The sequence below is a fragment of the Protopterus annectens genome, chromosome 5.part1 (assembly GCF_019279795.1).
Source record: "Protopterus annectens isolate FY-2018-M chromosome 5.part1, PAN1.0, whole genome shotgun sequence".
Lineage (NCBI taxonomy): Eukaryota > Metazoa > Chordata > Ceratodontiformes > Protopteridae > Protopterus > Protopterus annectens.
Genome location: NC_056736.1, coordinates 430,208,310 through 430,229,675, shown reverse-complemented (window position 1 = coordinate 430,229,675; position 21,366 = coordinate 430,208,310). Strand labels below are relative to the sequence as shown.

The 21,366-nt window shown below is 41.9% G+C and overlaps 1 protein-coding gene across 1 annotated transcript in view; it reads left to right on the top strand.

The window, feature by feature from the left end:
* LOC122803200 overlaps positions 1–18,862 on the top strand; it is a 116,191-nt gene extending 97,329 nt beyond the window's left edge. The window contains exon 3 of the mRNA XM_044072808.1: positions 17,894–18,862. Within this exon, the coding sequence (XP_043928743.1) occupies positions 17,894–18,862 (969 nt within the window). The remainder of the gene's footprint in view (positions 1–17,893) is intronic.
* Positions 18,863–21,366: the final 2,504 nt, after the last annotated feature.

The window sequence follows — 21,366 nt, the reverse complement described above, 5'->3', positions numbered from 1 at the left end:
TTGGCATACATTTGTGTGTTGTATGTATGTGTAATGTGTGTGTGTAATGATGCCTGTACCATGGCCGCAATCACATGTGTGTTACAGGGTATGTGTGTGTACCTGGCAGCATGATGTATACTCTGTGATAGCAGTATGCTGGCTATAGTAACAACTGTGCACATATGTCAGGTAGGTGTATGGCATAAAAGACTAGGGTGGATTACCATTGAAACTATAAATGTGCATTGTATTCATTGCATGGGATGACAATATTCTTCATCCATTAGCTTGATACATACCCCCAGTGTGAGGTTGTGCATTGTATCCCACACAGTGTGCCGAGTGCTTGTGTATACTAGTTTGTTGTATGGAGTATGGCAGGCACTGTCAGACAGTTGTGGGCTGAGCACTGATATGTGGTATCGAACATGTGTATCCCCTGATAGACAGACAGATGCTATATATGGCAGTTAAGTGATATCAGTACATTAGAATATTAAGTGTGCCACATGACTTGCTCACATATTTTTCTTTTCCTTCCAGGGTGATGGTGCATCAGCAAAACCCACCTTATACAGCAGCAGAGGATCAGGAGATCCACCAGAGCCTGGTGCAGAATTACTGTGTGCTGTTTTTTGGGACCAGCCAGAACCAGCATGAGAGGGCTGCACTGTGGCAAGATCTTGTCCGTCGGGTAAATGACATAGGCATGCATAACCAGACATATGAGCTGGTACGCCATCACTGCAGTGATTTAATTAGATATGTCTGGCAGCATACGTCTGATATCCACAGACAACAGCTTGCCACAGGCAGTGGGGTACCTATCCACCCCCCTCACCAGTGTGGAGGAGCACCTCCTAAGTGTTGTGGCTCCAGGCCAACAACAGCAACATCCACAAACATGTGTCATCGTGGAGGCCGGAGCCACCCAGCATGTTGAAATGGAGCGTGCAGGTAACATGCCATATCTGTAGTTGACTGTTCTGTGTACTGGTAGTTTATGCATGTGTGAGATGTGTACTGTTTGTGTAGCTGTTAACCTGCCTATTCTTCTGCAAGATTGATATTCTGAGCATAATCTGTACACATGTGAAAGCCACCTGTTGTACTACTGTACTTTATCATACTCACAGTATCAATGGCACAGTTGTGGCCACTGGCAATCACTCGCATATTTTTGCAGGTCCCTCTGGAGTGACAGCAAGACAGCCATTCCATACTGGTAAGTGTGTAATAACAATACTATTGCTAATGACATGTGCATGTCATATGGAGGTGTAGTCTGTGCACATGTAACACACCTACGCATAATGCATGCTGTGCATGTTTGCTCTGAGACTATGCATATCCCATTATTCTCAATAGCTGGCTCACTCAAATGCAATGCACAGAGCATGACACACACATGTGGCAACACAGTACTGGACATTGTATAGCCATACCTGATACACATGTACACTACATACACATGTTTGGCATACACACTACACCTTCACCTGCTACACATGTCCAATTATGACACCTGATGTATGGCCACCCTTCAGTATCCCACTTATCATCTATGCAGCACACATAATATACCTGAGGGGTAGAGGCCTATCATGTCTTTGTGCAACAGTCTTGAACAAATAGTACATTCATGTTAGGCAATGCTCACTATTGGCCACCTTACAAACCCATGTAACAAGTGGCTGTGTAATTGTGGATGTAGTCATGTTACTGCACATCAGGTACAGCATGGTAGCTGCCTGTCTGGCACACATTATTATTGTTCTTGGTGGAACAGGAAACACTGTCAATATGAAGGAAATGTTGCCAGAATACCAAGCAAAATTGCTGTAAAGAAATGAAGTAATTCCACATTCTCATTTCATACACATTATTATTGTTGACTGACCACAAGAAGCATGTTGATCATGGCTCACGTTACTACACCACATCCAGTTCCGCCGACCACAAAAGTACACATAGCAGTCTTTGCGTAGCACCGTCATGTGTTTTGTGTGTGTGTGTGTGTGTGTGTGTGTGTGTGTGTGTGTGTGTGTGTGTGTGTGTGTGTGCATGTGTGCATGTGTGCATGTGTGTGTGTGTGCAAATATATGCACTCACAGCTTGTAACACTTGCACAACATTGTTATGTCCTTGGACACATTGTGTCCCAGGGTGGAGACAATCACTGAACAACTACACACAAGCATCAAGTACACATATACTGTTATTAACAAGGACTGTCTATACGTGCACTGCATGTTCCTGTGCAACACATAATCTGCATGCTGACACGTGTGCAGTAATGTTTTTCCTTGTGATACTGTCACCCACCCTAAAACAGCATTGTGTATGTGTTGGATTGCAGGCGTGTCTGTGTTTGTATCTGCTGTACTGAGGAGTGTGCCTGTGTGTCTGTGTGCTTGTGTGTCTGTGTGCTTGTGCACCTGTGTGCTTGTGTGCCTATGTGCATGTGTGCCTGTGTGCATGTGCGCCTGTGCACCTGTACGCCTGTGTGCATGTGTGCATGTGCGCCTGTGTACGTGTGCATGTGTGCCTGTGTGCATGTGTGCATGTGCGCCTGTGCGCCTGTGTGCCAGTGTGCATGTGTGCCTGTGCGCCTGTGCGCCTGTGTGCATGTGTGCATGTGTGCATGTGTGCCTGTGCGCCTGTGCGCCTGTGCGTCTGTGTGCCTGTGTGCATGTGTGCCTGTGCGCCTGTCTGCATGTGTGCATATGTGCATGTGCGCCTGTGTGCTAATATTGTGTACACATTTGTAAACTGTGTTTCCTGTCTTCGTCTCACAGGTTCTGATGTTGCTCTGGTGGAGTGCAGCAGGGAACCTGAAGCCACTGCTAGGGATAGTGATTATGATGATACATGTGTAATGGCACAGGGAGGTGTGACAGGGTCTGTCATTGGTCAGCCAATTGACACTACACAGCAGTCAACCCCATCAATGCGCACAGTCATCCTGCCTATACATCCATTGTCACCAATGTCCTTAGCTGAGGGACAGCATACAGTGGGCATTGACTAGGGTAGTGTAGTATCATTGGCACATGCATCCCCTCACAGCAGCCATGGCCAGATTCCTGACATGGTACCACACAGGCAGATGTCCAGGGGTTCTTGTGGGAGCATCCGTGGTTGTACTGCCCCTGTCAGACGTGCCCACAGAGGTCTTTCAACCTCAGCTATGTTCCGGGCTGTAATGCAGGCACAGCCACGTATGGAACGGTACACCAGACAGGGTCTGAGAGAGCTTAGAGCACATCGCACCACTATGAATGATACTATGCGTGACGTTGCATCTGCCATCCATAACATCAGTGAGGTCATTGATAGACATTGGGGGGACACATTAGATGTCTTCCACAACTACATGTCCTTTTAAAGCAAACAAACGGAAACCAGTAAAATACAAAAAAGCAGTCCGGACAAGCACCGTGAAGCCCAAAAAAATGTTAAAGTCCTTGTTGTGGAGGCTGTTTGCTGTACAAGCTGCAACACTTTAAATGGAATCCACTTACACGTATAAAGCCACACTGAAGTCAGAAAAAACCTTAACGCACTTTATTATTAAAACAAGTGTTTTCGCTGTGGTTAAAACTACAGCTTCATCAGAGGCAAAAGTAAAATGCAGTATCAGAGTCAAGTTTTTATACAACACACCCTCGCCTTAATTAGTAATACAATCACAATGTAGGCGTGTTAGCAGCATTTCTTGCAAAAGTAAATTCAGGGAGTAAAAGCTCTGTTTAGGAGCATTCTCAAAAGTATGTAGTTTCATACTTTTAAAACAGTTGGAAACCATGAAACATTAGTGCTTCAGCAATTTGTTACATTCATATACCAAGCAAATGTGCATTAAAAGCATGCAAAAGTATTTTACTTTAATAGTAATTTGTAGTATATACACTTTTTACTACTTTTAAGATTCATACTTAGCAAGGCTTCTAACTATAGTTGTTGGTAGAGATCTCACTAGATACTTTTTATAAACACTTTTATATGTAGATCTGTTATACATTGCTTTTAGACCGCTTTTATTGTGCATACACTTCTTATACATTTGCATGCTTTTAATGCACATTTGCTTGGTATATGAATGTAACAAATTGCTGAAGCACTAATGTTTCATGGTTTCCAACTGTTTTAAATGTATGAAACTACATACTTTTGAGAATGCTCCTAAACAGAGCTTTTACTCCCTGAATTTACTTTTGCAAGAAATGCTGCTAACACGCCTACATTGTGATTGTATTACTAATTAAGGCGAGGGTGTGTTGTATAAAAACTTGACTCTGATACTGCATTTTACTTTTGCCTCTGATGAAGCTGTAGTTTTAACCACAGCGAAAACGCTTGTTTTAATAATAAAGTGCATTAAGGTTTTTTCTGACTTCAGTGTGGCTTTATACGTGTAAGTGGATTCCATTACAACTACATGTCTGGGAGCCAGGACAGTGCAGGACGGTTGAGGCATTGACGTGGACGTATGCCAGCAGCATTATCAGCTGGCAGTCGTCGCAGATGACAACAAACCCGCAGCCACTCCCATAGTGCCAGTACCAGCCCCAGCAATGCTGGGTCTCTGCTGTGATTAGACTGTCTGAGAAGACCATGTGCACATGGCTCTGGCCAGCCCCAGCAGGGAGAAATGTGTCCAGTCAACAACCCACTGCTTCTGATGACAGTACTCAGTCTGGCTTAGTACCTGATACTGTTCGTAGCACCCCTGCCATGCACAGGTACCGTGTCCGTGGCCTGAGACAGTGATCTCTATGACCTGGCAGGTACAGTCTGTGGCTGTCCACAAACACCCGAATATGGCAGCCACGTGGTGGAACTGTGTGCATGCATACACACACACATCATGCTAACACCTAGGGCTAACACATACACACACACATTGCAGCAACATTACCCCATGTTGTACTGTTGTCCCTCACTAACACACACACACACACACACACACACACACACACACACACACACACACACACACACACACATGTCAATTGGATGTGTCAATGGTAGACTCTGGCAAACCAAGTACACACCCTGTGCATATGATGAAACTGTGCCACCTCCTGCCATCTGTAACATTGATGCAGGAACACGGTAGCATGGTGCTGATGCACAATGTGACTACATAGCACTGTAGTAATATTATCATGTTGTTAACAGTACAGTGTAATGATATTGTTGTGGGTATATTCGAGCATGCATGATGCATTACCTATGTTTGTCATTGCAGTTTTGTATACACCAGGGTTAATTCCCAAAGTGTACTGTCTGCACATTTGCCACAAGGCTGTTGTGTGTACCTGTGCCTGCATGTATTGGGGTGTGGACAGTACATGTGTGATGTCTGCAGCACTGAGTTGCAGGTGTACATTTGTGAACATGGTTAGCATGGAACATGACATGGTTTGACAGTATGCTGTGGGTGATACGGATTTCAAATGTCAATGGTCTGCATTCTGGTAGTATACACAGCTTACATAGCCTGACATTCAGTGGTCATGACATGGTGTCTCCTTAACTGATACACAGATGTAGGAACCTGGTGTCAGTGATATTGCTGCAGTACTACACTATACGAATTGCCATTCTTACTGAGCCACACACATCCCTGGGAACAATCCTCTTTGGCATAAAGCAGTCTCATGTACATGCCAACACACTACGGATATATCCATCCACGACTGCAAATGCATACAGTGGCCTACAATGCATTCCACACATGACACACCTAACCACCACAAGGGTATCAAACAGACAGATACCTGTTTTCCAAGCCATGCTGTATTGCTGTAACGCACCTGTGGCATTGGCATTGGCATGTAGTTAACATAGTATTCCAACAGTACCATGTAGGTGGTAGCACCCATCATGTAGAACGGGTAATAGTGTGTACATGTGGACAAATGTTATCTTGTCTTTCCTGTGATATTCACATTTCCAAAGGTATTCTGCAGTCCCTCGGTGTATCACCTAAGCAAGAAGGTGTCTTTATGCATATTGGCAACAGTTGCTATACACCTACACTGGGTGCCCATCACTAACAGACTTTGCTGTGTTTTAACATGTCTGACATATACTCTAGACATGAAGACATGAACCCTCACCCACATTAATCTATCAAAGTTTAATGGGTGTGTCTCACATAGTTGGCCTAGGACACAGATCACTGCAGCAGCCTGCATTGTCACCAACATACATGTATGGCCTAAGGTCTGGTAAGCTGCGGCTCATGCTGGCAAAGGTAACAACTGTATTCATATGGGGCAGGCTTCACACATAGGAACTATTAAAGGTCACAGGTACATATCTGTATGTGGCACACACATACCTGATGTGTGCATTGAAATTACTGTTATAATAATATGTCATACAATAATAAAAGCAAAACACACAACACATTGACAAACGCACACATGGCATTTGTAGGATTCAAACCCCTCCCTAACTATGTTAGGATACTTGAGCTAGATGCATTAACACAGCGCGCTACTCGCATTACTGGATGACTTTCCTTCTCCTGCTGTATTTATAGGGTGCTGACATCATCTGTCTTTCCAAAGAGGAATGTACATCTTTTAGTGTGTTATCCCAGTTTTCAAAAAGGCCATTCCTTTCACAGGGAATTGCATTCATACACACACCCCTGCCCCCCCACATACACAGCGTTTGCAGGATTCAAACCCCTACCTAACTATGTTATGATACTTGAGAGAGACGCATTAGCACAGTGCACTATTCACATTACTGGATGGTATCCCTTCTCCTGCTGTACTTATAGGGTGCTGACATCATCAGTCTTTCCAAAGAAGAATGTACATCTTTAACTATCCCTCAGTATGGGGGTTAACAATATCTGTGCATTAACAGACACCTAGTTCAGGGTCACATATGCACACTAGCACTGCCAGGTTATGTTCTATAGCATGCTTCTTGACCATAGGACTTGTAACACACAACACAATTAGGGGGTGTATCCATATACATCACAGATACACACACCTCTGGGTTGGTACCACTGCACTAAGCATGACAGGCCATACATATACAACTACCATTGTGCAAAACTGTCTTTTGGTTTGGTGTGTAGTTCAGACCACCCCCCCCCATACCCAGTAACCACACTTGGCTTTCCTGGGAACAGTGTAGGATATGCAGGTCTTCACACACAGCATTATAGTGGTTGACTTCAGGTACACAAATATTAACTGGGGATACTACTCAGGCCCTCAACAACATCGCACTACAGCCCCTACAATTTGTGAATCCATGTGCTATGGCACAACCAGTCACCACACCCACAAGGGGGAATACATATTGGACCTGATCATCACCAACATGGGGACTCTATGTTCCACACCAGAGGTAGAACCGTCATTGTTAAGATCAGACCATAAACAACTTTCCCTGGACATCTATATCCCGTCCCCACCCCCAGCAAAGAAAATCACTGTAAAGAATTTCTCAAAAGCAGACTTTGCACTTGTGAAGATTGCGGTGGAGTACTTCAAAGGCCCCATGCTGGAGGATAATACAGCCCAATCTGCAGAATCCTTTACAAACGCATTGTATGAGCACCTCCAGGTATGCACTGATCATGCTATCCCAAATAAAACCATGACTCCTCCAAAACAGGAGACCTGTCTGGTTGACCCCAGCCATATATAAGCTGTACAAGAGAAGGAGGAAGCTACTATATAACAGAGCAATATCCCACAGACCCACATAGATCATAACCTCTCCTTTGCTAATCACATTGACAGATTCATTGCAAAGACCTTTATATAGCCCTCCTTATCACATGGGTGTTTGCATGTAGATCATGGGAGGTCATTGTGGCCCTCTACTAGTCACTCATCAGGCCCATGTTTGACTACAATGCCCCTTTTGGGGTGTACCTTACCCAACACCTGTGGCAACTACAGTGAACACAACAGTACCTCCCCAAGAGGATCATGGGCTACACACATATGTCCTATGCAGCTCAACTAAAGGATCTCCAGCTCTACTCAGTTGCTTAATGACTACTCAGAGGTGATCTATACCTGACGTACGCAGCCATTTCAAACCCAGAAGTAATGGACATGCTCCACCTCATAAAATCCAAGATCCTTAGAGCTACACACTCCAGGGACTTAAACCTCAGCACAAAAATAAATAGGACATGCTGCAGGGACAGATTCATTACCCAGAGGCTCCCCTCATTCTGGAATTGAATCCCAATTAAAGTTAGACATAGCCCCTCGCCAACCCTCTTCCAGCGAAATACAGCTGCATGGATGGGAAATTGCAATTTCACCCCTGGGATCTCCACTGTGTCCCTGCTTGACAGAGGCACAGCAAACTAGCCTTAAAGGGTGCCTTCTATGACCTACTTTACAGAGGCACAGTAGGCTACTCTACTGGGGAGGTGGACGCCAAATACACTCTGCCTAGGCTTATGAATTCCCTAGGGCAGACAGCCTAGTATTGACCTCTGCACCTATGTTTATGTTCAGGATGCACAATATTTGTTGCTGCTACTGTTTGCAGGTCTTTATTGCCGTAGCTTTCCCAGTTTCTATGAACAACTTGTGTATCTGCGTAACATGTTTGATCATGACAGGGTTCCAGTATATTAATATATGTGTCTGCTGTCATTTAACTGTGTGCACAGGGCGGATTGCTGGATCATGGGAGGTTCCTGGCTTAACACATTCAACTGCCAGATATGTGTGACTGACTGCAATACTCAGACATGGCCTAAGTGTGTGAGCATGCCCAGTTCAGACTTTCCATGGTTTGTTGCCTGACATATGTCTCATTTATCAAAGTGTGTGAGCATGCCCAGTGTGACCTTTCCATATGTTGTGATCTGGAATCCACTACATTTCTGGTTGTGTGTGAACATGACCAATATTGACATTTATACTGTGTGTGTTGGAAGTCATGTTGTGTTCTTACTGCCAGACTTCTTTGTGTCATAACTCAACAGGGATTATGCTGTGCCTGCAGGGTTTCCATGTGATAGTTTGCAAAGACTTGGCAACATTCTCTCATACTGGCTGAATACTGCAATACTGTCATGGTGTAGTGGTACTTTCACTATGGTGCACAGTGTCATGGGTTTGAGTCCCATCACTGCTTTAAATGTTTATACTGAGCAGACCAGACTGGTTAAGGGCCAGTTGGGCAACTATGAGCATGTTGCATTTTTTCAGCTATGGCCTATTTAAACCAGGCTTGTCCGACATTGCTGTGTATTCACCAACTTGGGTGGACATTGCCAAACATTACTCCACATTGACCAGAGTTGTACTATTTGGTGTGTGTGATTCTGTTCATAGGTTCATACTAGGCTATCTGCCCTAGGGCATTTATAATCCTAGCTAGAGTGTGTTTGGCTTTCAATACACATTTTAAGTGGAGTTTGCTATGACATTTTTCAAGGTTAGTATACTGTGCCTCTGTCTAACAGTGACATAGAAGTGATACCCAGGGTAAACCTACAATCCCCCATCCACTCATCAAGTTTCCTCTTGAAAAGAGTCAATGAGGGACTCTGGCTAACCTGGAGTGGGGGTTTACTCAAGAGTGGGGGGAGCCTCTGGGTTATGAATCTGTCACTCCAGCATGTCCTATTTATTTCAGTCCTCAGGTTCAGCGTGGCTTGATGGGATTCTGAGTTTCTGAGGTGCAGCATGTCCATTGGTTCCAGGTTGGACATGGCTTTATACATCAGACACAGATTGCCTCTAGGAAGGCGGTATGCCACTGAGTGGAGCTGCAGTTTCTTTAACCGGGCAGTGAATGGCATTTGTTTGAGCCCTTTGATCCTCCTGGTGAGGTACTTTTGTGGTCTTTCCAGCTGGTGCAGGTGTCTGATAAGGTACATCCCACAAGGGGCATTGTAGTCAATTATGGGCCTGATGAGGGATGAGTTAAGAGGCACGATGACCTCCCCTGATGTAGATGTGAATACCTTCATGATTATGTGGGCTATATGAAATGTTTTTCTACACACTTTGGCCACGTGGTTATCGAATGAGAGATTGCTATTAGCTTGGGTCCCCAGGTCCCTTATCACTTCTTCCATACTTAACCAGTTACCACCTATGTGGTAATTTGTGCGCACTTAGTTTTTGACAAAGGGGAGGACTATACACTGTTTTGCGTTTAGCTTGAGGTAATGGCTCTGGCACCAGCTGTCTGTTTCTATGAGGCCCTTTTGTAGGATGCTTGTGTCAGCTGGAGGGTCGATTATGGTGCCCAGTTAGCAGTTATCTGCAAACTTGTTCACCAACAGTCCTTCTGTGTTGGCCTGTACCTCTGAGAAATATATACCAAACAAGGGAGGTCCCAGGACTGAGCATTGTGGGATGCCACTTGTAGCTGGTTTGGGGTCTGACATGGCTCCAGCATTTCTGACCATGTGGGTTCTGTCCTTGAGCCAGTTTGCAACCCATCTAGTGACATAGGGGTTTATATTGAAGCTGGTGATCTTATCTATGATGACCAAGTGGGGTACTGTATGGAAGGCTTTTGTGAGGTCCAGGTAGGTTGTGTTGAGCACCTTCCCCTCATCAATGGCCTTGGTGACTGTTTCAAATGACTCAACCAGGTTTAATAGGCAGGATCTGCAATTAACAAAGCCAAACTGGGTAGGATCCAGTGTCTGTAGGTCCCCAATATGTTTATTTCTGAGGTCCATGATGATCTTTCCATAGCTTTGCAGACCAAGCTAGTCAGGCTTCTGGGGCGATAGTTTGCAGTATCCATTGAGGCACCACCTTTGTGGAGAGGGACCGCTGTTGCTGTACACTGCTCTTTAGGTACATATCCTGTGGTAAGGCTGAGATTGAACAGTGGTTTTATGTTTGTGTTCAATTCTTCTTGGGGTTCATGTTGGACACAGCCCAGGACACCATCTGGTCCCATTGATGCTGTGTGTTTTGCTTTGGAGACACTGGCCGTTACCTGAGCATCTCTGATGTCAGGGGGCCAGCACTCTGCTGGGATAGATATTTGCCCTTTTGGTGGGGAGGGGGGAGAAGTTTGCACTGAACCTGTCAGCTCAGATGTTGGCAATGTCTGTGGGTTGGTGTATTGTTTGTCATTTTGGACTACTTCTGAGCATATCTGGGGATTCCCACACAGGTTCCTACCATACGTAAAGAATGCCTTGCGATTATCCTTGGTGTCCTGTACAATTTTTATCTCAAAGATGGCCTTAGATGATCTTATGTGTGGCCGTAGTTTTTCAATAATACTGATCAGAGATGCCTTCCCTTTTTGGGATTTTGATCTATCATATAGTAGCTTCCTCCTTGTATTGCATGGTTTGTTTATGGCTGGGGTCCACCGGACAGGATGACTGGCTTTGGAGGATTGAGTCTTGGTTTTATTTGGGATTGCATGATCCATGCATTCCTGAAGGTGTTCATAGAATGCATTTATAAAAGGTTATGAGGTCTGGGCCATATTTTTCACAGGCACAGGGGCTGTGAAGGATTCCACCTCAGTTTTGAGGATTGTGACATTTGCATTAGTGAATAATTTTCACTGTGTTTTTCTGACCATGGGCTGGGATCGGGATGTGAATATCCAGTGAGATTACTCTCTGGTCTGATCTTACCAGTCAGGGGTACACTTCTGGTCTTGGACATAGAGTCCCCATGTTGGTGATGATCAGGTCCAGTATGTTTTCCCCTCTTGTGGGAGTGGTAGCAAGTTGTTCCATAGCATTTTGGTTTATAAATTCTGGGAACCTTTGGGCTAGGGTGTTGGGGCTAGGGTAATGCTCCCAGTCTATGTTTGGGTAGTTGATGTCACCCAATGTAATGGTGTTTGGGGAGACCTTCATATTTTCATGTGTTCTCCAGTCAGCCAAGTGTGGTTCCTGGGTTTAGGAGGGTGGTCTGTAGCAGGCTATGAACTGGAAGGTGGTTTTAGCCACTGTTAGTTGCACATGGATAGTCTCCGATGCTTCATGCTGTGCCACCAACCTGGGGGTGTGGGTATCTTTGAAAAATATTGATACTCACCCTCCTTTTATAGTTTGTTCCATGTTTTGCAGCTGTAAATCATGATATGAGGTGTAACCTGTTAATGCTCGGGTGCTCTTGGGAGCCTTGAACCAGGTTTCTGTTACTGCACAGATATCAACATTCTCCATGCTGAGGAGAGTTTGGAGTGCGTGCATCTTGCAGTTTAGATTTCTGTCATTGAGTAGCATTACTTATAGTTTCTTATCCCTTGTGATACCTATGGAGGTGGGTTTGTGTTTTGAGTCTTACATAAAAAAGGCACTATGGGGGTGACAAGAGCCTTTGGCAATATCCAAAAGGCCACAGGTGATAGGTGAAATCCATCTCTAGCAAAGCATCATGTCTTGTCGAGCATGTCATCCCAAGCTGACAGGCATTATGTCCCCTTTCACTGACACCAATACTTAAGCCAATTGTTGTAATTTATCATCTTGCAAAGCAAATCTACGAAAGTGATGACCAAGGCAGGCTGAGAGTAATCCAATTTAATATGCCACAAATAAACGTAAACACGATTGAATACACAAAAATGAACGCATTCACATAAACAGCGTTTTCGTCCACAGGGACTTCATCAGATGTAATACCATATTAGTTTAAATGAATCATTTTATATAAAACCAACTAAAATAACGTCCAATCATAGTTCTTTCACAATATGAACCTACAAATCAACATTCTAGCTACTACAGATGTACTACAGACATATCCTACTCCTACATTCCACTGACTGTGCTCATCTGCTATGTAAAAGTGTGATTCACTATCCAACACTCATTTACATAGGATTGCCTACTAATGCTTGGTTACATGTCTTAGACTGGGCTTCTCCCCTTAGCAACCCCTACTCGGTGGCCATGTTGTCTTCAGCCTGCTATTCCCTTACATTGTCATTTAACAATTTTCATAAATTCCACGTTTGTGGCTTTTATTGTCTTATTTTATGATTTTTATAGCGCACCCAATTTGAGTGGTGCTGCGCTACGCTTAAACATCAGAAATCGCCGGGAAAAAAAATCTTTTTATTTTAATTTTGCAACGGGGAAACTTTCCAATGGCTTTATATTTGGCCATTGGCATGCTTACTCAACCATATGCAACCTTTATTTGGAGCTGACAAGGCTCCATTGTGCTATTTGCAGAACGGTACTCAGTTGTCAACTGAGTACATTTCTGCAGCTAACACGTCTCCTACTCGGACAGGTTTGTGCTTCCTGGATCACAAATTCACCTCATTTGCATGCCTTTTGGTGGCAAGTGAGGCAATTTGCATATCCCAGCCCTGTCCATGTAGGAGACATTTTAGGAGCTCTCTTACATGCCCCTACAGGCTGTTCCTGGATCGGTCGTTGGACATGATGGCTGCATGGAGTCTTACTCTACTCGTAGACTCCTTGCAAGCCATCATGAATCTGGCCCATAGTCTATTAAGCTAGGGAAAAAAATATAAAAAAAAATAAAAGTCCCTACTAAGAATATGGAGCGAGAAGTTATTGAAAGGTACAGATAGTTTAATTAGTAAGAATGTTAAATATTTGTTGATGTATATCAAACAGATGAGGTGCATGGATATAGCCTTGAACTAGTGAGAAATTCTTTGAGAGAGGACTTGAATGGATGGAAGCTATAGTTCTAATTGAATGTGAGCTAGAGTTCCCTAATTTGGCTATGCACTGTGGGTATACACGTTGTCCTATACGTTTTTGTTTTGGTTTATAGATTTTAAGTAGTTTTTTGTCTTGAGAGTACACAGGGTGATTTGAGAGTAGTGATGAAGTACTGAAGAGATAGAAGGGCAGATAGACGGTTATATAGCATTTTATGGTTTAGATGAATTTGTGTAGTGGCTAGCTGATTTGTCATGGGGCAGAAAATATTTTTTTCTCCAATTCTGGCACCATAGAGCCTATAACTGTTCTTTATGTTGGCATTCAAACTTGTATCCGTTATTTGCTGCTTCTGGGTGAAGTAAACCTTAACAGCAACTAATTCATAGTACCAGGCAGGGGGGATCCATCTGGAAGTTATTGGTTTTGTGTGTGTGTGTGTGTGTGTGTGTGTGTGTATGTGTGTGTGTGTGTGTGTGTGTGTGTGTGAGTGTGTGTGTGTGTGTGTGCCTGTGTGTGTGTGTGTGTGTGTGTGTGTGTGTGTGTGTGTGTGTGTGTGTGTGTGTGTGTGTGTGTGTGTGTGCACGCGTGTGTGTGTGTGTGTGTGTGTGTGTGTGTGTGTGTGTGTGTGTGTGTGTGTGTGTGTGTGTGTGTAAGTGTGTATCATAGCCATCACTCTCCTGTAATCTGACTACAAAAACTATAAGACAGCTCCTCTCCAACAGTGGCTTCCAAAAAATCCTTCCCCAATGATAGAAGAGCTGACTGTCATTCACTTTGTCATATTTCCACATGTTCAGTCCTGCAGACAGGATAGATCCTTTCTCAACTCAGGATATCAGTGGAGCAAGCAAATACCCTGCTTTTTTTTCCAGTGGGACAACATGAATCATTTTGTTTCCTGCCATTTCCTGTAGCAAAAAGGATAGGCTCACAGCCTCTTCTTACCACCAGCAATTAGTGGCTATGAACTCATGCAAGGTAGACACTTGAAAATGTATGCCATGTAAGTTTGCAGCTCTATGCTACAATACCAGTGATTCAAAAATCACTTTTAAGCATGAATCGCAGGTTACCATTTTGTTCTTTATCAAAGTGAAACCCATTTCTGTGGAGATCGGAGATAATGGCAGCTTCTACTAATGTCTGTTGGACAGATCTTTCATAGAGATAAAAGGAAGGTATGATCATATTATATCTCTTCATAGCTAGTTCAGGGATAGCCTCATGGATCCCTATAACTGTTTGTTTGTTTGTTTATCTTTTCGGCTTTTTCTGGTTAGGGGTAGCCACAGCGGAACTCCGGTCCACTAATGATTGGCAGTCGATTTTTATGGTATCAAGTTGCCAGCCCAATTCCCAACCTTCAGCAAAGGCACGCCCATTCATGCATGTCTTTCGAAGGCCACTCGACTGTGGGGAGGGCATGCAGACTCCACACAGAAGGCACTCCAGCCGAGAATCAAACAGGAAAACCTGATCCCTATAATGGTACTTTCAGAAAATTGTATTCCAGGTATAAACCAGCTGAGGAGTTGTCCTCAGTCATTGTCATTGTTAGAACTGGGGAGCTGTGCAGACATTACTTTGATGATCTAAGGTACAGGAACTCTTTAAGATTTCTGTGCCTGGAAATTGAAGATTAGGTAACAATAGCCATGTTGTTTTGAAAGTGTAAATATTTTTTTTTCTTTCTATTTTATGTTTGGCATTCTTTTTTGTACTTTAAATTTCTGATGGTCAGTTTAGAGCTCAACTCTCAAGCAGTGATGGCATTTTCACCTTGCTCTTTATGCAAACTCATGTTGGTGTTACTAGGACATCTTATGGGGTTTGTCACACAACAACAGTTGTTGGTTCTCACACAGCATCTTGTTTGCTCCCACGTGTAAATGGACCATTTTTCTATGTCACTATATTAATAGGCATACAGAAGGGTGTGGGGGGACACAGAAGCCTTCTTTTTGTCTGTACATCTAATGGAACATATCCATGGGACTACTGTCTTTGCAGATTGTTCTTGCATGTTATGGTAATTCAGATGTTTGTACACAAAGCACTTTATTTTACTGCTTGTTCATTTAACATAGTAAGTGGTCCTCATGGGCTTCGTAGGTTAGTACTACGCTGTTTGTCCCTGGGGACCATTTTAAGCCCAGCCAATTACCCCATATGAGAATCAAAGGCTGCACCTTGTGTCTCTAAGGTAAACATCTTAACCATTATGCCAACATCCTTGTTCTCTTAAGGCTGTCACAGATCTCCAGTTTGCTTTTTCTCTTTAAATGTGAGCAGAGTGAGAAAGTAACCATATTGCCTACCACAGGAGGCTAGATAGGCTCGCAGACAACTACAGTCAGTACTCCTCATCAGTGCTAACCTGTATCTTCTAAACATTCAGTTCACTGTCATGTGTACCAAACTTTCTACTATGCTTCCTCCTTGCAGGGCCAGATAATGCATTTGCTCAGCAAGCACAATTGCAGCCCATCCCTGTATATGGTTAAGTAAGGACTGTGAGACTGATGAAGCCAGGACTGCCTCACTGAGGTGATCATGACTCCTTAACCCCTGGTACCCTGGAATCATTGCCCAATATGACCCAGCCAAAGCTAGAGCAGTTAACTGAGTCTGCTGTGGGGGCAGAAAGAGAGCAGTGGGCAAGTATATGGACTGGATGGATACCATCTTGGACCAGATAACAGATTGTTTTTTGTCCCTTCCTGACCATAAGGACATCAGAGGAGTGTGTGTGTTTTACAAACAGCCAGCCAACCACATTCATAACCAGTGAAGGATCACACTAATGTCCCTCTTGGCTAAGTAGTCAAATGGCATAATGGAGTTTAGCGCTATCTTTCCTTTAGCCAAGTTTCCTCTTCCAACTGTGTGATTCTCCATGCAATGTGCATCATCCCAACCCCCATCACCATTTGTTTGGATTCAACTCATCCCACTCTATCACACTTCTCCCTGCCATAGTGTGGGCACATCTACTCTACTCTTCTGTATGGTTGCATGAGTCTGCCTGTCTCCAGCAGACTGTCCTTCCCCCTCTTCTTACCCTTCGTTATTGTACATCCTTCCCCTTTTCCTTTCTCTCTATGGCAGGAAAAATCACTATCTTGCCCTCAACAAAAGAAGTCTCCCTGCATTTCCCTATTATGCCCACTCCTATATGTCCCCCTGCTTGAGAGCTTCCCTTTTTCTACATTCCTACCCAGCCCATTCCCCCCTATTTCTGCATCTGAAAGATGTCCATGTATGTGGTTACCATAGAACTGGAGCTGTACTATATCGCTATCTGTAGTGCTTTGAGTCACCTTGCTGATGTATGTGCTAGCATGATCAGCAGCAATATTACATGCATTGCTTTAGCTTTGGGATATATCAGTCTGCAATGTCACATTTTAGATTCTTGTGAGATCATGCAATGAGGTGTTTCTCTACGTTATCCAACATGTCTAACACTGTTTCATCACATATCTAAACATATACACACATACTTACTTTGCTGCCTGGTTATGTATCCCAAAGCACTACCTGCAACATAGAAGGACTGTCATTTTGCTCAAGCAATGACAACATATGTTGCTGTACAAGCCTTGCACAGAAAAACAGCCAGTTTATGAATCCCAGATGATGCATTTAAAAAATAATAAATCAATTAGTAAATAAAACATCTCCAGGTGACAGCAAAATATGACTGAAGCATTGAAATGTAATATTGCACTATGTGCAATATGGTGTTAACTTTAGTTAAGCATTATTGCCCCAAAACAACCAAACCATGATTATGCTTATTTGAGTCAGCCAGATACTGCACTAATAATTCTGAAAAATTCTGTTTGCTTTATTTTCAGATGTACAAAATAATAATCATGGTAAATTATATTCTTCTGACATGAAAGTGAAGGTATGAGGTATCCAAAATAGTGTACGGACACAAGGCATTGCCTCAAGAAATGATTTATAACTGACATCATGGCATGATGGCATCTTTCTCTGGATTTTATGTGATGCCATTCCAGTAAAATAAGCAAGGATTTTGGAATACTTTATTGGACTCATTCTGTGGCTGAAGAAACTGTATTGGAAGAAGCACTTAAATTGAATATTTTAATAAAAAATAAAAACGATTAATACTTTAAATAATTAATATAAAATTATACAGAATGCATATAATTTGTTGAATTCAGACATAATTTAAACCCACAACAAAATGTTATATTAACAAAGATATACTTTTCAATGAAGATATCAACAATCAAAATAAAAATGCATCCAGCAAATGATTACATTAATTCATCAGTGGAAGATTTTATCTTAGTTGGTTTTTCGCATCTCCAGTACTATTACACTGTACTTTTTATTATATTTTTGTGTATTTACTTAGCAGTCATTTTCGGAAACTGTGTCATACTTGTAGCAATTTTAACAAATGAAAAGCTGCAGACCCCTATGTACTTTTTTCTCTTTAATCTTTCTATTACTGATATGTTGTTTACAACTACTACCATACCAAAACTATTAGCTCTGTTTGTAGCAAAATCAAATAAGATTTCATTTAGTCTGTGTTTTATACAGCTATACTTCTGGCATAGTTTTGGCTGTAGTGAAGCATTTCTTCTTGTAGTTATGGCATATGACAGGTATGTGGCTGTATGTCGACCTTTATATTACAGAAAAATTATGACTAAAAATGTTAATATTCTGCTTATTGCTAGCACTTGGATATTTCCATTTGTATTTACAATACCTGTGGTTGTTCTAGCATCTCAACTTCCATTTTGTGGTCCAAATGAAATTCAAAACTGTTTTTGTGAACACTTAGCTGTAATTAGATTAGCTTGTACTGATATAACTTTCCATGTTTACCTTGGTTTTGCTATTGCAATGTCAGTATCTTTCATGCCTTTAATTCTTGTTGTCTTATCATACGTTAAAATACTTACTTCAATTTTTCAGATTGGCTCTACCGAGGAACGTCTTAGAGCTTTCTCCAAATGTAGCTCCCACATAATGGCTGTTTTCACATATTATGTATCCATCATTACTGCATATGTTTCATATGCTGTAGAAGTCACTAACAGTTATTTTGTGGCCACAATTTGTATAACAGTATTAGCTCCTTCATTAAACCCTTTAATTTACACATTAAGAAACAAAGAAGTCAAAGAAACAATTGCAAACCTTCTGAGTAGATTATTTGGTCAGTATTCATGAAGCCAGTATTACTCTCAATTAAAAAGGAATTTTGTTGTTACAAATATTTGGTCTGATACACTACAGATATTAAGACATGGTTCCCATTTTAGTATTGTTACAGTAACTATATTAAGGATTTACAAAGACTAATAACACACAATAGTGAAAGCACAGAGTTTCTGTTATTTCAAAAGCATTACATTCTTAATAAATATTTCATCTAAGTTCGGGCATACATAGCTCAAAATGACTGCTTCTCAAAATGAATGTGTGTTCTACTGAATATGCTTGTTTCTTTAAAAGTGAGTAGCTCCATGTATGTTTCGTCACAAATTTATCTAACTTATTTGTTGCAATACTACTTTTACAATTAAATGTGCTACTTGTTATAGGATCAGGCTAAGATACTACAGTGATATCACTTTAATCTGTAGTTTAAACTGTAGTTTGTAATTCCATATAGTTATCACTATTCAATTCAGAAACTGTTCATTGGCAGCTTTTATGCTCTATGGTGAGGCTGTTTATTTGTTGCTGTTAGTTCATGTGATGCATAATGTCCTTTTCACTGACTTCTTATATGATGCAAACTACTTTCTTTATCTCAAGTATTCCTTTCATTAACATTAACTTAAGATATATATGAATGGCAGAAAGAAGGCCTGATGGAAATACAATCCAGGTTGCCAGTACCAGATCACCATTCCATTCTGCTTCTAAGATGTGCATTCAGAAAAACATAGAATATATCCAGGAAAAGAAAGTCTTCAGATCTCCAAATGGACTGGCAAACAACATTGAAATATAATTTCCCAAATTATGTTTTAATCATCAATATAACCCCAAATTACTATGTATTCACACGTGTATAACTGACTGACTTTACCCATGAGACAGCCAAATCTCAGGCAATTGATATAGTTAATAGTAATTTTAATTTAATTCATTAAGTTTTACTGGGTATGTAACCTGGTATGTCTAAAACACCTTTTTCTCTTGAGCCAGGGCAGAAGAACAGGGGTAAGAATAATACATAGAGAGCTTTCAGTAAGCAGTAAAGTAGGATGTTTTTGGAGTTAGGAAGAAACAAAATTACCTGGAGAAAATCCATACATATACAGTGTAAATATGGAAAATCCTCAAAGATACAGACTAGAGGTCAGGAATGCATTGCAGATCTTAAAGCTGTGGGACAGAGATCGTGTCTATGTAAGTAGATGAGGCCAGAAGAGAAACATTAAAGGTTTTATAATGCCATTGATGTCAATGCCATTGATGTCAATGCCATTTGTGTTACAATTAGTCTTAGAAAACAGTATTTGCCTAGAAGTTTTTAACTTATTTTTCTAAAGAGGATAAAGCCTAAGATATTCTTTTAATGGTGTGACTCTGCTCCTGCACCCCCATATGTAATACATTCATCTCCAGGTTTGCTGAACCTTATGAGAAGATTACTTTCCATGTAGCATGACCTTATTAAACATGCAGTGCTCCTGCAAGATGATCTAACCTTAGAATTCTGCTTTTCCAGGAAGTCTATGATCTTTGATATGCTGTATATCCTCAAGTAAAGTAGCACAATTAATACCAGAATTAGGGACTTATTTCTCCACTAGCACGCAAATAAAACCCATTGGACAATCAAAATTAAACCTGAATTAACTCGTGGGTCCCATAAATTTACTTTGCAATTTTTTTTTAAAGGAGATAGAGCACAAGTGTGGGTATTGATAAGGTGTAAATGGTATTGTGTCTCATTGGTCATCTGTTTCCTATGATCTTATCAAGGCTGTCACCATTCCTTCCACCTCCTGCCAGGTGTCATGTTATGATCCACTGATGTAATCTTCTGATGTGATGCCTCCAACTCAAATGCATGCATACCACCAGTGGGCACCTGCAAACCCTCCCATGTTGCCACCTGCTGGATCTCCTACATCTCCCTGCAAAGATACTGGCCTGAAAACAGCTGAATATCCAGAAGGTGATGGCAAAACAGTTGTAAGGTGCGGTGACTGCAGACACATCACATCCTTTGGCATGCTGGAACAGCATAAAATATAAATGTAAATGGACAGAAACAAAAAATGCAGAACAGAAAAAACGAGGACAGTGATAAAGAGAAAGAAATGCAAAATCAAATGCAGTTATCAGTAATGAGTTCTACACTGTTACCAGTACAATCTCTGATGGAGTAAGATGCTGTTAAGAATGTTATAATGTAAAAATCACAATGTAAAGGCAATATAGAACAGAATATACCACAGAAATACATATATCACAAAAGACCAGGATCTCACCTAATCAGTTGTCCTGTCTGTACAACATGTGAAGAGTGCAAAATATGCAAAGAATGACTACAGATGCCATGAAGCTGGCCTAAACAATTTCAGAAGTCTTTAGTGGTATCATTTCCTGGAGGAAGCATGGAAGGTAGAACAATCTAAGCTGCATTGACAAGACATGTGATACATAAAGCATACCAAAGCTGTATGTGAAAGATATACTATGCACCAGCAATG